This window comes from Seriola dumerili, unplaced genomic scaffold (assembly GCF_002260705.1).
Source record: "Seriola dumerili isolate Sdu_G_001 unplaced genomic scaffold, Sdu_1.0 BDQW01000116.1, whole genome shotgun sequence".
Taxonomy (NCBI): Eukaryota; Metazoa; Chordata; class Actinopteri; order Carangiformes; family Carangidae; genus Seriola; species Seriola dumerili.
This window is the reverse complement of record NW_019174371.1, coordinates 655,533-673,451: the sequence shown is the minus strand read 5'-3', so window position 1 is coordinate 673,451 and position 17,919 is coordinate 655,533. Positions and strand designations below refer to the sequence as shown.

At 39.4% G+C, this 17,919-nt stretch overlaps 1 protein-coding gene across 1 annotated transcript in view; it reads left to right on the top strand.

Moving 5' to 3' along the window:
• The first annotated feature begins 819 nt into the window (after window positions 1–819).
• The window catches only part of astn1 (astrotactin 1), a 376,673-nt gene continuing 359,573 nt past the window's right edge, over window positions 820–17,919 (top strand). Inside the window, exon 1 of the mRNA XM_022748096.1 lies at window positions 820–1,057. Coding sequence (XP_022603817.1) covers window positions 883–1,057 — 175 coding nt within the window. The 5' untranslated portion in view covers window positions 820–882. The remainder of the gene's footprint in view (window positions 1,058–17,919) is intronic.

The following is a 17,919-nucleotide window of genomic DNA, read 5'->3' as shown; positions in this document are numbered from 1 at the left end:
GTGACAGTGTGCATCATCAGATTCATGTTTTGTTTGTTATAGTGTTGTTTGAAAGCGTTCTGTTGTCTTGCTCAACCCATCTGAGCGGATAAACTCTAAACTATTTTGCCTGGCCTCTTGCCAACAACATCCACTTTAAAGTTTCCCACTTCCAAACAGCATCTTTTGCCCTTTTATATCCGCGATGTTGGCAACACAGACGCTGGTGGTGAGTGTTTGAATTCAACTTGTGCATCCAGACCATCAGTTAGACAATTATGCATGCATCTAGCAGTGTCTACCTCATCACAGAGGTCAGGGAAACTACTAAAGATGCTCAGTGGTGTTAGATGATATGCAAATTTTCATGAGGGGGCAAATGTACAATTAAATTACAAATGATGATGCTTTTGTTGATGGGAGCCCCAGGGCATTCTGGGTGCACGTCCTGTTGGTAATCTATGCCATTACAGAGCCATTTGGACAGTTTATCAATCAATTACAGTAAAGGGGTCAGTGGCATTACAACACTCAGCAGCCATACATTCAGAGCTCCGTGCTGTATGTACAAATATCCAGTGTTTGATGGTATGTGAGAAACAGGGGGCGTTTGTTTCCGACACTGTGAGAGCCCGACGGTGTATCACACCGCTCTCACACACTCTGCTGCTGCTCTCTCCTCCGCCGGGCTGAGAGACTGAAGCAGGCTGACAGAGAAACGGCAGAGGAGGCGAGAGGAAACGGAGCGACGGAGAGATGGCGAGCATCAACATGGGGCCGAGACCGCTGCCGCCGCTGCTGCTGCTGCTGCCGGGGCTCGCGTGGGTCCTTCTGGCCGTCTTAACGGCTAACGTCCGCGGTCTGAACGGCGACGAGGACCAGAGCCAGGACACCGAGTGCAAGATGAAGAGCGTCACCGTGTCGGCGCTGCCGTTTTTGAGGGAAAACGACCTGAGCATCATGCACAGTCCGTCGGCCTCGGAGCCCAAGCTGCTGTTCTCCGTGAGAAACGATTTTCCCGGGGACGTCGTGGTGGTGGACGACCTGGAAAACACCGAGCTCCCCTTCTTCGTCTTAGGTGAGTTTTTTAAAAAAAAAAAAAACACAACGGTCTGCGCTGTCCGTTAGCCGCTAACTGAGCAGATTACAGCCGCCTCACTTATTATTATTACACCGGAGCATCTGTCTATTAGCTTAGGCCTGGCTACATACCATGTTTTCATCTTTTTTGAAAAGCACTACAGTCTATACAACAACCAGAATGAATAGCTAACGCAGTCACCTGCTTCTACATGTCATAACCTGTCTGTCAGTAGCTCATAATTAGCTTAGCGACTGCTACTGATAACACTGGCGGGCTAAATCAACACTTTGTACTTGTTATTGCAATAATAGGCCGCATAGCATCCTAATGCTAACAAAACTCTACTATTCTCCTTTCAGTTACAGCCAATAAAAATACATTTGTCAGAGTAGCGTCATTTTCATGCCATGTTTTTGTTGTGTATATTCTTCCTCCCTTTCACACGTGGCTCTGTTAACTACGTGTGTAGCAAACTACTTGCTAGTTAACAGACAAGCAGCTTAAACTGTTCACACTTCGTTACAACTTTTACACTTGTCTCCGTCTGTTATGTACTTTTACTTGTGCTGCCCACGCCTTGTGTGTTCTGTATTTAACTAAAACGCGACACTTAAAGCTCTTTAGTTAGTTTCAGGCCTTATTAAATCAACTTTATACTTTCTCCAAGTGTCAAAAATTAATTGGACATAAATAACGGAGTCTGGCTTAAAAAGCTACAGTTTGCATTGTGGAAGTTTGCTGGCCGCTGTCCATGGTGCTGAATCTCCTCGGCAGCCCCCATGACAAGCTGCTGCTGCTGTGAGGGGCTCACTCTCATATTGTGAGCATTGATACACATTGGGGGTGGGGATGTGGTGTGTGTATGTGTTTGGGGGGGCGCTCTGTGTGGTTTCCAGTGTCACATTTAATCATCCCAGTTTAGTCAGCTTTGTGTCTTTGGGTGTCTGAGTTTGTGTGAGTATTTGGTGTTGCGGCTCTGAGTCTGGTTGTGCAGTTATTTAGTGTTATGTTGACCCAAGTCGGCAATCAACAGGAAAGAAGTTAAAAAAGTAGGTCTGGTTGTTGGATCTGTTGTGTTTATCATTCTTTGAAGCAGCTGCTGTTTCATTGTAGCTTTCTTCTTTGTAGTGTCGCTTTGATGCATCACTTTTGATGACTGGCTGGAAAAAAAATATGTGACAACTTTCAAGCTGAAGCCTACTTTATATTAAAGATAAACCGTGTGCCAAACATACATACAGACTTTAGAAAACCTGACGATAACACCGACCAGGTAACTATCAGCATCACTTCAGGGGGGACTCTGTTGCTCCTAAACAGTGGCATGGCTGACAATTTTTATTTGTGGAAATTTAGACTTTCTCCATTTTTTTTTTTTTTTTTTAACCTTTGTAAGACAGCACACAGTCAAAGGCTGACAAGAAAGACGCAGGGAGTGAAAAAGGGAGGTGACGTGCAAAAAAAGTGTCCAGCTGGACTTAAACTGGTTCCATGTCCAGCATCTTAAACTCCTTGACCACGGACGACCGTGGATATTTGACCTTGCTGTAGTTAGGTTATAGTATTACCATAATGATTGAGAGGAGTTAATGTCTGTAACACAATTTTGTTATGCTTGTGAGAGACGTGAATAGAATAGTATTACTTGAAAGTTTTCTGTATTGGTGCTAATATAATATTCTTTTTGGATACCTTAGTTATGGGCAATATATACAAGTGCACAATATACATGTTTTCACCCCTTTTTTGCCATTCAACAAAATATTTCTAATGTACATCAGTATTAAAGTGCATACACTTCCTAAAGTAAAAATAAACTCATAGAAAAGCTTCCTGATTTAGCTGAAGATGTTTCTGATTGCAGAATAAAAATAGAAGAATAAACACACCTAAGAATCAATGTACATGCTTTCAATGTACAGCTGCTAACTTAGTAATGGTTACAGTATTTTCATCATTAATTTAATTACTCTGTTAGTCTCCTAGATGCTAGAAAATAGTGAAAAATGTCCATCAGTTTCACAGATCCCAAAAAAAAAAGCAAATCGATGTAGGGCTGCTACTAACAATTCTTTTCATTAACAATTAAGCTGACTTTTAATCAATTAATTACTTCATCGAATAATTGGTCTGTAAAATGTTAGAAAAAAGTGAAAAATGCCCAGCACAGGTTAATAAATCCCACAGTGGTAACTTCAGCTTTCTGTTTTTATCTGACCAACAGTTCATAACCAAAGATACTTAAGCAATATCACACGAGAGTGAGTGATGTTGTATTGAATATCAGCACGACTGTGATTCGGTCGTAGGTACGAGGCCGCCAACACAAATAGTTTCGCTACTTCATTGTTGCTAAATGACACACAAACATTTTCCTGACCTGGCGATGTCATATGAGCGCACCTGGAGGTGTGCGCTGAAGTGTCCAAGCTTCTTTCCCTCCCTTCATCCTCTTCTGATGACCATACATGATTTTATTTAAATGTTATTTCTGGAAATATTTTCATCTTTACAAAGTTTGTTATAATCCAAGATAGATAACGGTTAATGTAATGCTAATTGATGGTTAACAGAACACCCATAAAGCTGAGTGATACATGTAGTTAAAAGTTCCCCGTGCTGTTGTACACTACATCAGCACTCATGGAATGTCTCTCGTCCAATCAAATTACTTGGTTACACCGAACTGTTGTATAATGAGTTTTCTATCACATTAAAGTTGCCTTTCTCACAAAAGAGATGCTGGAGCCAGAGAATATTATTTAGTTGAAAATTACTGAAATGATAACTTGATTATCAAAAGAGTTGCTGACAATTTCCCTGTCTACTGATGAAACAATTGACAATGGACTAATCACTGTTACTCTAGATAAATGATTTCAACATTAATCAACCAACAAAATAGTTGTGGATTGATTGTCTGACTGTTTTTGGACTAATTAATTGCCAACTTTCAACACCTGAAACCTTTTCATTCTTAATGCTACAGACATGTAGTTTGGTACTCAAGGTATGAATGTTGCACACCCAGTCCTATACAGAAGAAACTTTCAGATTATTGACATTAGATAAATATAACTTATTACATGTCTTGAAAACATGAATCACTTTTCTTCTGCTTTGATGCAGCAGAAGCAGTCTGGTGCTTTGGAGAACCAATGTCACAACAGATTGACTCAGTTGTATTTCTCAGCACTTAAGAAAGCACCATAATATATACAATATTTTTTCTGTGCCTGTTTTAATTAACGGACACATGGATGTTGGGAATAGTCCTAAAGATCCCCCATGATGTTTGCAGTATTAAAGAGTGTTTATGCCATGAGGCTGCGGTGGCGCTTTGAATAGTTTGAACAGTTCATTTAAAGGCCTAATTTAGACAACAGTTAATTCATTATGGGGTGGAGGGAAATAAGCTAAGGCAAATGCACAGCACAACAGATCTCTCAGGACTGGTGGTGCATATTAATGAGTCTGAACTTGTGTCTGACATTTTCTTACGTAGCATTCTGCTTTGGAAAACTTTTAATGGAAATTCACACCGGGGAGCCCGGCACAAATTCACATTCGCAGTGCAAGAAGCATCCCTTCCACCCAAATATAAACACTGGAGCAGCTGCAGCCTTGTCTTTTATTTCTTCTTTTGTTTGTTACTTGATTTCCTTTGGTGTTTAACAAAACTTCCTTTGTGGAAATAAAAGGTGCAAGCTTTGAATTACAAACCAGAACTTTCACTTGCTGTATGCATGTCTTCTCTGGAAATAAAAGCAATTTACGTTAACATTGTGCGGCTGTCTTGATAATAAGCAGTAATTACATTTAAACCAGTGTTTCTGCAGCACTGTGACAAGATGCCTGCTGAATGCTGTTTGTGTAAGCCCTAAACTCTGTCTAGGTTTGGCGTTAAGGATCCAGTGGCTGTCGTCTCACACTAGACCACTCCATGGCTCTTTGAATCTGCCACAGCCTCATTATGATTAATGAGGTACATGGTTCCTCTCAGCGTATTTTATGTCCCTTCACCAGAGTACACGGTGTGCAGGACGTTATGCCAGGTGCTGGAATCTTTGCTGGTGTGTCTAAACACATACTGTACTGTCGGCCAGTTCAACTGCAATCATGACAGAATATAGCAGCATCACTTCATTGTATCTGCTTCAGTTTCATGAAGTAAACTGGAATGAAGTTTAAGGAACTTAGTGAACACTTACGAAGTGTTTTGCAGGTTAGGAAAACATAATGTTGAGTTGAACTGATGCTCCTCTCTACCCTGTTTAGTAATGCACAATAGTAGATGTATTTGTTTGGTACAGGTCATTAAGGTTTGTTGTTGGTCTGTTTTGGTTTGGTAGGCCCTATGAGCAGAATACTTTCTGTACAGTCCTGTGATTCTAAAAGTCAGATTTTAGCTCTTATGTCTTGCCTTATACATATCATAGGCTTGGGATTTTTTTTTTTTTTGTTGAAGATGATTTTCATTGTATAATTGTTGTATTTTATGTTTGGGGTATAAGCAGTGCTGCCACTAAACAGCAGTTTTATTAAGTTTTGAGTTTGCCAAGGTACCTTGTAGTGTAAGCAATGCAGGGTTGGTTAAAAAAAAATCTTTATTATAAAGAATATTGCATATGGTGGGAAATATAGTGATATCCAGTATTATCAAATATCGACCCAAGTCTAACATATCATAATAAGTTGTGGAAATCTGAGGTGATGTCACATTAAAAGCCAGAGCCGGAAGACACTTTATCATTTAGATTCCTTGTTATAGATCATGATGGTTCCTCAGTAAATGTAGCTTTGGTGGTGGTTGCTCGGAGCAATTAGCTCACTGTTTTTCACAATGACTGCAGAAATACCTCCATTTAAGGGAAATTTTTTGTATTTCCTCAGTGTAGGTCATATTCCCATTTCTGACAGAGGTAATGCAAACTTTGCCTCGTACAGATTCGGGAAACATCACAAAACAACGTATTGAGGTAAGCAGGGCAAGCCTTCTAAAGCCCTCCAAATGAACTTCAATTTTGCATTTATCATTCAAACTCTTTTTATTTCAGTCCAACCAAAACAGAGTATAGATTCCTGGATTAGCTATTGTCGCTAACTGTAGAGGAATCCATTTCAGGGGCAGCTTGTCGGCTAAACAAAGTGGCTGCCTTTTTATCTGCACATAAAAGGCTGGTTTTCTTGTGGAAGGCTGTGAATTGATGGAGACGTAGTAGCAAACAAGACATTTTTTTTAAGGTGACTGTCTTTGAGAAAACTGTTCAACATCACCTCAGTGTTTATTATCAGAGCCAGACAAAAAGTGAAGTGTTTACTTCTGTTCTACAACAGTCAGTCAGGACTTGATAAAAACCTCGAATTTAATCATAATATGCTCACAGTGCTACCATGTTCCTGCACATCATTTCGTTATGTTGGAACAACACTTAAATATTTGGCAAAAAAAATTAGTGTTTGGAATTTACAGGGAGAAATGGATTATGCTGTAGGAAGTTTATGTTGACATGTTGATACTTTCTCTCCACTGTAACCGATAATAAATTCAGGCAGGGAGTGTTTGATAGTAAAAAGGATTGTGTATCATTTTAGATACGACACTTGTGGGTGGGTTTTTAACTTGAATCACTTCAATCAGTTTAATGTACAGTACTGCAGCTTATCACACAGTGCCCCTCTCACCAGCAGCAGTGTGTTCTGCTGGCGACCGCAGTCCCCCTTCCTCATGCATGTCCCGTCAGGACCTCATCCTCAGCTAACCCCCAGTGATTATTTGAGTTAGTGAAGACCTCAGAGAGACGGAGCAGAGGGATGGTCTCAAATCTCTGTGCCACATTTTGGGAAAAGAAAAGAAATCTTGTTATGAGGCATACATTTGAAAAGAGTATCTGATTTTAAATGCATACTTGTGTATATGTGTGAGTGTGGTGGCTTGGTTGCAATTTAAATTCCACATTTTTTCCGCCTTTTACAATGGCTCATATTTTTCTCGCCAAATTGCCTCTGTGTGAAGCATCTAAGAACCAATTTGAAACGTGGGGATTCTGTGACTGACAGTAAATTTCAGCAGCAGGACTGTAGCCACTTGTTAGTGTCAGAGAGGCCCGGATATGTTATTAGAAATTTACCCTTTTGGTGTTGTGTCATAAATTGTGCGGGAGGTTAAGCAATAAAGTTGCCCTCTGGGAGAGACTCGAGCTGTATTTTCACTGGCAGTGATTTGCACATCTGGGCCAGGGGCTTGGAGGGAAGTCAACTCTTAACTACCTCCCATTCAAGCTTTCTCAGCTTTCTGGAACAATAATTTGGCTGGTACAATTCAGGCCCATGCCATAGAAAGCTTTATATCGTTGCCAGTGAAATGGGCATTATACTCCTGTGGTGCTTGTTCTTTACGTGAGTCCTGAGTTCAGTGTGCGCTGCCGAAATCTGTCACATTTTCAAAGTGCAGCAAGGATGACAGGACAGCCAGTGCTGCAAGCTGTTTCACCTTGTTGTCTTTTGGTATGTAGTGAAAATATTCACATTACAGGATTGTTCGATTATAAGAATCTGAATTATACTGTAGATGCAATGGAATTTTAGTTTTTATTGTTGATTGATTTTCTGAGTATTTCTCTAATTAATTCACTGAGTCCAAAATATGATGTACTATATAAGTTTATCTCAGTCATTCCAACTACTTTCTCTCTTCCTGTCAATTAATACATGGGCAACTGCCTCATTAAATAGTTCCTAGCTACCGGTTGGAAAATGGCGCAAGATGATTGTTTATCCAGAGATTTTTTTAACACCATAGTCCACTCTCTGTTTCCTCGGGAAAAGAGGCAGTCATTTGTATAATTTTGATATCGTGAATGGACAATGTAAATTCTTCAAATGCTGGTATGCAAAAATCATTCTAACCAGATGACAGCAAAGAATTTATTTTTGTAGCTTGACCAGGTCATGAAATTAACATTAACTACAGTATCTTCTGCTGACTGTATTTACAGGTGACAGTTATTTTAGTAGTCTGGGATTCCAGTCTAGAAATAACAGCATAATTGCAGAACTCACTTAAAATTAAAAGATTCTCTTTTTGAAACTCTAATTTTTGGGGGGCATTTTTGCCTTTTATCACAGCAACAATGAGAGTCAGGAATGTTGGAGAGAGGGGACGACGTGCAGCAGCAGTCTGGGGTTGGATTAGAACCTGAGCCACTGTGATCAGGACTCTCTGGTACGCGCTCCACCAGGTGAGCTACCAGGGCGTCTTGAGATTAAACTTTTTTTTTTTTTTTTGCAGTACTAAAAGCTATCACAGTTTTCTAGAGCTCAAGGTGTCGTCTTTATAATCCTTGTTTTGTCTGACCAGTACTCCAGAGATTTTCATTTTACTTACAAAGATCTCCACATTTTTAGAAGCTGGAGTCACTGCTTTTCTGTTGTTTAAATAATTAATTTACTGACTAATCAATTCTGCTCTGAACAATGAACATTGAGTTTCAGTTTGAATAAAAGTCGTATTCCCACAACGTCGTCATGAAAACTCCTCCACACTGTACCTGTATCCACACCTAGCCTCTCACTGCAGTGTATACCATCAAAGGTAAAAATGTGTGTTCCTCAGGTTCAGTATTGCTTTTAATTCCTTGTCCAGTAGTGTGTGTCATCGCCCAACGTGAATACAAGCTTTTCTTACATGGACCCACAGTGCAGGAGCTGTAATCCAAACCAGGCTTATTTATCACTCTCGCATTAACCCGTATCCTGTGACGCCTCTCGCTCTGTGAATACTTCCTTCAGACGGCCTTTATGCTGGATGCAGTACTGCTGTTACAAGAGGAAATCAGTTGGAAAATCATTATCAATAATTGGCGTTAGGAATTCCACAACTTTGCCAAATGACAGCAGAAATTTCAGGATGGGATGAAAGCCTGGTGTGAAACAATAGGCTGAGATGCATCTGCCTGAACAATTAAAACTGGCTCTGTATCCTCCTGTCATAATGAATATGTTAGAGACGTCTAATTACTGTACATGTAGGGTGTCAAGACACTTTGCTGAGCTTCGTGAGCACACAACTCATTTATTAATTGGATTTTCATGCTGACTTAAGTGTTTTCTCAGCGTAGGTGAGTTTCATTATTATCACGGTCAACCTATGAACAGTTGCAGCCACGACTGGTCAGCACTCAGAGGGTTTTATCATTCTTAGAACATTTTACTCAGTGTTTTTTAGTGAGATCAATGGGTGCAGCAACAGCATGAAAAACAAAAAGTCAATGAATGTGAGCGAAAAGACAACACATGTTATCATAATCAGTAATGGCTAAAACTACAATAACAACACCAAGGTTGTAAAACAATCATTCATTTGGTGAATTGACTAAAAAAGATTAATTACCCATTATTTTTGATAATACTCCAAGTAATTTATCAAGCAAAAATACAAACATTCACTGTTTACAGCTTTTTTAAATTTGAGGATTTTTGGCTTTTCTGTTTTATGATCTTTGTAAACAAAAAGTCTTTAGGATGTACAATGATGATTGGATAAAATAAGATATCTGACAACAACGCCCTGGACACAGTGAAATTGTTTTCTTTGCCTCACATCTCTCCCTCTATGCCCCCCACCCTCCTGCCTGCAACTCTGGTCTAGTGCTGCTGTTTCCCCAGTGGCTCGGACCTCTGTGTGGTCTGCATATGATTACACTTCAGTCATTGCTGTGTTGCATTATTAGTGTTTATTTTTGTTGTAGTGTCACTTTTTCAAAAAGTCAAATTTGAACACATAATTCATTCGAACTAATTCGAACACAATCCATATGTAGCCTAATAATCGCAAAAACCGCCCGCGCCCACCCCCCCCCCCCCCCCCGGTTGGTAGTGAATTTTAATAATGTCCTCTGCTGGAGCACAAGGTGAACTGCTTGAAATTGTCTGATGTGCTTTTGAGTTTGAACTGGTCATTACACTTTGTAAAAATTTTTTCCCCCCCATGTTCAAATGATTGTTCGAATTTCAGAATAGAAGAAAATACATTTACTAAACTAAACGCACAAACCATTCACAGTGTTGAACCGTTTAACACAAGCAAGTGGATGCACAAACAGGTGTTGTCATTGGGTTTGACAGTTTCATATGAGAGAACTACGTGATTTACAAATCATAAGAGCAACATCTGGTCTCAGAAAATTCATCTATATTCAAATCTAAAAGTTCTGAAATACAGCCAGCGTTACAGTACCTCACTGTGGCACCAAATGCAACCTGGTGTCTGTGGTAGGCAGAAATCTAGAGAGAAAAAACCCACCAGAATTTGAAAACACAGCCTCCCTCCTGCAGTTTGTATTAGCTTTTGCAGCACTGTTTATTATTCTTATTCTGCTGACTGCAGCTCTTGTCTAGACTGTGTTGACCATAAAGGAACACAGAGGATTAATTCAGTGATTTTAATTGTATTCACTTTTCTGAATTATAGCAAAACCCTAATCTGATCTAAACTCCTATTACAATACAAAGAGCTTTGTTTAGAGTGGGGAAGATGAGACCTGAAATTTCATTTCATAGTTGATTACAGCATCACATCTCATCTCCAGGTCAGCACATTCTGTAATGTTCTGTCATTAAGGAGTGCAGGTTGTTTGTTTTAACAGTTGTCAGTTGAAAGGTGGAGACTTTTACCCTGGTCATTAAAGGTGCTAATTAGCCGGCTCATGAAGAAACTGCTGTTTCAGGTGCTTCCAGCCTTTATACCACTCTCTAACTAATGTAGTGCAACTGTAGTACAGTGTAAACAACAAGTGATTTGTAGTTGTGTCAGGAGATGACACCGACAGCTGACGGTCACCTGACTTGAAAACGCACGTTCATTGTGTTTCGTCTTTCATGTTGACATAAATTCCTGAAGTAGGAAACACTTTTATATGCACATCAAAAATATGACTTTTATGTGATCAAGGCAATAATATATGCCCATATTCTTAACCAGCTTGTGAAACTGTCCCCATTCTTTTCTGTGCACATGACATATTGACAGTTCTAGTTAGTTTATAAAAATGTAATGTTTTTTTCAGCTGTGCCTAACAACAAACAAAATCCAACAAATCCAAAATTATTCACCTTTCTCCAGCTCTGAGAAGCTCTTTCATTTCTGCTGTGCTGTCTTGCATTGTGCAGAGTCTATCAACACCACAGTCACTTATAAACAAGGACATGTTTTTTGCTGATATAAATGTTTCTTTGTCATTTCCCTTGTTGGTGCATGTAGAATTGGTGCTGTATGTGCAGGAGCACAATCTTGCAAAGTAAGTAGACTAAAACATTTTGGCTGAAATTTTCTGAGCTGTTCCACACAGTCTCCAAGTTTGAACAAATGAGTAAAGATGATGCGTTGGTGAGGTTGAATACACAAACCCATGAAAGACCTTCACAATGTTCTTCCCCTTTATAGCCATGAACTCCCTCAGGACTTCCTGATCCCAGTTCCCAGTCTGTGTCCTCATCCAGAAACTCTAGAGAGATTGTGAAACTTTCCAGTTAGTTTAGTTTAGTTTGTCATAGTAATAATAATGATGGCGAGCTTTAAATTAATTCACAGTTCAAGTCGAGAGCCGAAGCTGCGCACACCTACACTTTACGTTTTTCCATCTCGTGTGCAGACGTACTGTATATATCTCTTGTGCAGTAACGCTGTGCCGTAAAGTGCAGCATTTTCTGAGCCCAAGGACTGTTCAGCTAAATCTGATTTATACTAAGGTGAATATGTCAGTACATGAGGTCAGCTAATTAGATTCGCACTATTCAATACGATTTCTATGAGACCCACTTGCTTTTATGCATGTTTCTCATGATAATAAAGTAATATACTGTATGTTTGTGGCTTTAAAATTATGTGTGAATACTGAGATGAGGTAATTTTATTGGTCACAGCTGTTACCAAGACATCCACGATCCTTCCCTTTTTTGTGGTCCTCTAAAGCTTTTTTTTTTTATTTATTTTTTTATATCTTGTCCAAAATTTACCAAAAATCTACTCGTCATGCGCAGCGTGCTCCCCGGCAGATCTGCATAGGCTGTGTGCCTTGATTCACCACAACAAAAATCCTCACTTCCTTTATTGCCCCTGTGCAGCCTTTTGTCATATATAAATCTGCCATTAATATCAAGCAGAGATCAAGGCAGGCCAAGGACCGAGAACTGTGGAGGAGAGCACAACAGGAGGAATTAGACGGAAGGAGAGCAAAGAGAGATATAGATAGAGAAGCAGAAAGAGAGGGTGTAAAGTATATAGCTGCGAGTGAATGGTTTCCATGGCAACATGATCGGTTGCTTAGACAGGAGTTCTAAAGAAAGGTGACTTTTTTTTTTTGTTTTGTTTTATCGCCGCAGCAGAAGACGACAGGAAGGAAGGAAGGAGGGGAGGGGAGGGGAGGGGAGACAGTTGAGGCGGCACCTTTAACTCCGCACACTCTGAATAGTGATCACCATGACATGAATATCAAGGATTCAAACATTAAATCATCAAATACTGTTCAGCTCAAAGGCGGCATAGCTTCCGTTACAGCTTTTCACCTTCAATCCCGCTCTGTTGTTTCTCCACATAATGCCCGAATCAAGTCAGACAGCGGCTCAGAAGAGAAGAGGCAGAGGGGGAAACACAGAGCTCAACAGAAAACATTGCTCTTTCTGCATCTGCTTCTTAACCTTTTGATTGTCTACACAAAAGACTGGCAGCCTAATATCCAAATTTTGATTATTATTCCTTCTGAGCATTGGTTTCCTTTTTTTAAATTTTTTTTTTTTTCTGATACGGACTGAAATGTCTGTATAGCTCTGTCAAGTACCAAAACAATTGCATTTAATTGATTGGTTGTATTTGTTGTCTTGCTTATTGTCAGATCAGATCACAATTAACAATATAAACTTTGAGACTATGGTTTATCTTTTATCACATGAAAAAGTTTTACTCAAACATTATTATATTTTCAAAGTAAGCTATAGAAATATGTAATGTCTTGCTAACAACTTTTTTCTTGAATCTGAATCCTGGATTGAATTCACCCAGTAAATCTGAATTGTGTCACGATTTTCTAATTAGGGTTTTTTATTTTGCTGTTGACATTTTGCAGGTGTCTGAAGTTATAAATAGCAAAAAAGCTCAAAGATGTGTAGTCACCATTTGGTGGCTGAGAAGGCAAAAAACAGTTTTGAGTAGCGGCCTAATTAATTTCCACGACTTGTTGCTACAGCCTCAAAAATGATGTAAATAGCAAAAGATATGAAATGTGGATTAAATGAGTCAGATACATTGAAATAACAGGTGCTGCGAAGTTCATTTGACACCTTATTTTTCACAAGCTACTTGTTCCAAATACTGAAGGTGGCAATGCAGATCTGCTAAGTTGATATACTGAAAACATTAATGTAATATGCTTGAAGGACTAATTGGCTGAGTCTCCTGAAACTAATGTGAGCTAATCTGCTCGGTCATTTCTCTGGAGAAGGATCGTCACTGTGTTGGAGTTATTGTACTACAACAACACATGGTCCACTCACTGCTGTTACAGAGTGGTGCTCCTTCTATCTCACACTGTCTCACAAAGAGCATGTTAATGACACAACAAGCAAAAGTTTCTGATATGATATAATCTGCTACTAGTGATGTTATAATATCAACCAGAAAAAGCAATGGTCAGCACCATCTGAAAATGAGAGGCCTACCATGAAAAAAAAAAGATTTTAACGATGGAGCTTAAGTTCTTCTCCAGACATGTTTTAAACTATGTAAAAATCCTCTGCTATGATGATTTTTTTTGTTTAACGTGGTTTTCCCCACTTAAAAAGTGAAGAAAAAAAAAGGAAAATGGGCTGGAAGCTCATCTACTCTTACTTTCCCATTGAGAAATCTAGATCAGGCCTTGAGCCCCGCCCACCACCACCTGCTGGCTCCAGGTGGACAGGTGATGGTTAGAGGAGGAAACATCAGAGAGACTCAGCCACATGTTTGAGCCTCAGTCAGACCCAGACTCAGATGAGGAGTCTGTTGAGACCAGGATCAGAGACTAGCAGACGGATCAGAACGGTTAGCACAGTTAGCATCTTTTATTTGTTTGTTTGTTAGCTTGTAGCTGGCAGTGGCTGACACAGTGTTAGAGGTTGTGCTAATGCTAACTCTCACTTTCTGTACTGACAAGGGTTCAGGTATATTTAGTCCCGCCCCGCCCGTCCCCACAAGTTGACAGGATTGGTTGCTTAGGTTTGTGACGTATGAAATCCTGGCTACCTGAATCTGTTTTTATGAGACTGTCATTGGTTCACTGCAGTTCAAGGTGGAAACACTCAGTTATGGTGTTGTCTTGTATTATACAACAAACACCATATGGACATGTAACATCATTGATTGATTGATTGATTGATTGGAGGGGGTTAGGGGGAAAAAATGGAATGGGCTTATTGGAGGTATTAATGCAAAAACCTAGGTTTCGTTTTAACACAAAAAAATTACAATACCCAGTTCTATATGTGACCTAAATAGGATCTATACATAGGAGGACTGGATATTATTATTATTATTATTATTATTATTGTTTTGATACTGTTGCTCTGATACTCAAGTTTCACTACCAATGCCAAAACATTACTTTTAACTTTACTCTTATGCAACTGTCCTACCAAAACCTTAAAATGGCGTCTAAACCCAAGCAGACATACAAGAACTTAAAAATAGTGTGACACTGTGAACAATGCCAGCTCTCGAAACTCAGCGCTACAAACACATTTCATTCAAAAACTATTGAAGTTCGATAGCCAGCCTCATAACAACTGAGCACTATAGATTCTTCTAGATGTTACTACTGTGATGAAAAAGGGAAATATTCACAATATTAATCTCTATTAGTCAGTTTTGGTTGGAAAAAAAACAAAAAAAAACGGATGCAGACAAATAAATCAGCGAATGGCAACAACATAAAGGCACACTCCAATACATGATCAGTTTTGCCAGCTTCCTTGCAGCTTATAGATTTAAAAAATGGTACTGCTGCTCACATGTGTTTTATAGGCTGTCAGGCCGGAGGAGATCAAGGGAGAAAGAAACTGTAATCTGTATGCAGGCTCACAGAGGCCAGTGGGAGAGGGTTAGGAGCTGGACAAACAGTCAGACACTGGCTAGAAATATTTTTTCATCCTTGTTTTAAGATTAGGGTGTAGTAATTTATGGCACCCCATGAACACACTGCCTTCGAGAGTTCTTAAAGCAAATAAAATGAGAAATTGAGGAATCTTGTTATTATGTGCACACACAAGCATGTGGAAATTCACCCACATGAAAAATGGAAAACAAATTCCCCACAGGTTCTCGGATTGGCTTCCGTCAAAGGAAGCGCGTGGAGAACTTCTGGTGTTGAGAGCAGCAGACTAGTTTCTGGGTTTCCCCCTCTGATGTCCTGATTTCATCATCCCGGTAAAAGCAATACATCTTAATTTGCTACTGTCATCACAGGCTGGCCTCGATCTGTCAGTTTCTCAACCTCGGGGAGAGGTGTTTCACACAAGAAGGACATCGGTTCAAAGGCAATACAACATTTTACCTGTCATTTTTTTTTTTGGAGGGCTGGTTAGTTGTAGGTTGATTGAATTCTGTACAACCCGTTTCAATTCTCCTGATGTGTTGGAGTAAAAACTCTTAAGTGTTCAGTCAAACTGAGCTTTTAATGTTAGAAATTCACTGATAACCAAGCTGACTTTGATCATCCGTTCAGTCAACAAAATCTTATGGAGAAAAATGGATTGCATGTTGCACTTTCTTCTTAAGAGGCAGATAATATGCTGGTATGTGATATCTGCCTCATATCCAATATCACTATTGGCTTAACTGTCAATGCTTGACTTGATTTACCATGAAAGATGTTACTACACAAGATCATTTATCAAAATTACACTTGATCTTCTGACTAAATGACTAAGTATAATATAACATATGAAGCCATAAAAGTAACAACTACTCTCCTGCATTGAAAAATCCTGAATCTATAAAAATGCATTATTCATTACCAGAACTGTCTTGATTGGCATAAGATTGATTTTAGAAGCATAAATACAATAAAAAGCTAATGTGAGGCTATAAACAAACTTAGTAATAATGCAATACCTGTTGGATTTAGCGCTGCGATGCCGTAGGCTACGATGTATGCTACTTTTTAATTGAACCTGTCATAATGATAAATATCGATTCAGCTGGTTTGCATAAAATCAAACCGGTTTAAGCTGCTACACCGAAACTGGAAATCAACCCAACTCTGATGTTCGCTAATTTGGAGTTGAGAATCCTGTTGTGATCATGCATCCATAACCCTAAACATACTGAGCACCAGCCTTTTCAGCTAGCTACAAGGCTAAAGCTAACTTTTGTGCATGTAATGTTAACTCCTTGTACACTGTACTGTTTTAGCATCACTGTATAAACTTTTCTAACAGCAGCTGAAGCATTTTAGGCAAGCTAGCAGTAACACAGTTAGCTAGCTAATGCTACTTAGACGATCATGTCGTCCATGTTTCTGTCTCCAAAACATCTTCATCATGTGTCTTCATCAAGGACCACAAATGGAAATACATACGTTTGACCCATATAGTCCTACTCTGTTAATATAACTGCGTCAGTTTGAGTCGACAGTGTAACATCGTTGATCATCTCAGTTATATATTACAGGCTCAGCAAGTAGTGTGACATTTTCAAGTTCTTTGTGTGTAGTTTACTTGCTTGATATTTGTAGCTACCTACTGGCACATCTCAGTCTCCCTTTGGCATCTCCTGACCTTGTTATGTCAGTCTCTCAGTCTGAACCTAGGGAAACATCGTTGCTTAAGATCAATCAGCCAGAACCCAAAATAGGCCACGGATTTTCTCCTGTTGATTCTCAACAAAGTAAAGATATGTTTATCGGCGCCTGGGTCAGGGGTAAAAGAGGAGAATTTGCATCTGTTCTTTCCCACTGTGGCCTTGATATGTCAAGCCTGGCATGTTCTTTGACTGAAGTGGAAGTTGCGCTGAGTTGAGCTGAGATGTCTGATTAATGTGAAGCTAAGTTTTGAGCGGGCCAGTTTCATATTTGCATTTGTAGTGTTTAAAATAATACTGCAAAGGCTGTTGACTTTGCAGAGCCACAGCAGCGGGATTACGCTGAGAAGAAAAAACAAACAGAAAACAAAACAAAAAAAGACAGTTCTGTCAGTATGAGAATTGACACATTATTGTCGGCATGTAATTTGGATTAAATCTATTTTAGATTAGACTCATGTCAATTTCTTATTAAGCTTTGTGGCAGGGCTTCCCGGCGTTCTGCCACTGCCAACAACTCGCCAACTTCCTGCGGACTGATACAATGTACATTATCATCCATTTTATTTAGCATTGATTGGGACTGTGGCCTAATTGTCAACTTAAATGATGTAGATTATGAAAGGCATCACGTTATCGTACACATTCAGGGTTAACAATTACCACATTATCTGTCATGCACGAGGAATCTCCCGTCATAGAGCCGTCTCCTCTCTGCTCCCAGATAATAAGATTAAAAACTTGCTGCTGATCAAAAGCTGCAGCTGATTGGTTAAATAGTAGAATACACTCAAGCTCCTGACACGTTGTTTTTAATAATCCAATATTTAGAGACTTAACTAAGTGGCTTCATGTAACTTTATCCATTTTAAATTGGCTTAAAGCTGAAGAGTAAATGTATTAAGTTGATGGAAAAGTTTGCAACAGAGCAGGAAAAAAGTTTTGGAATATTTTTTTCTGAATATTCTGAGTGAAGCAAAACCAAAGATATGACTCCATTTCTCCTTCCATCCTTCCTCCTGCTTTG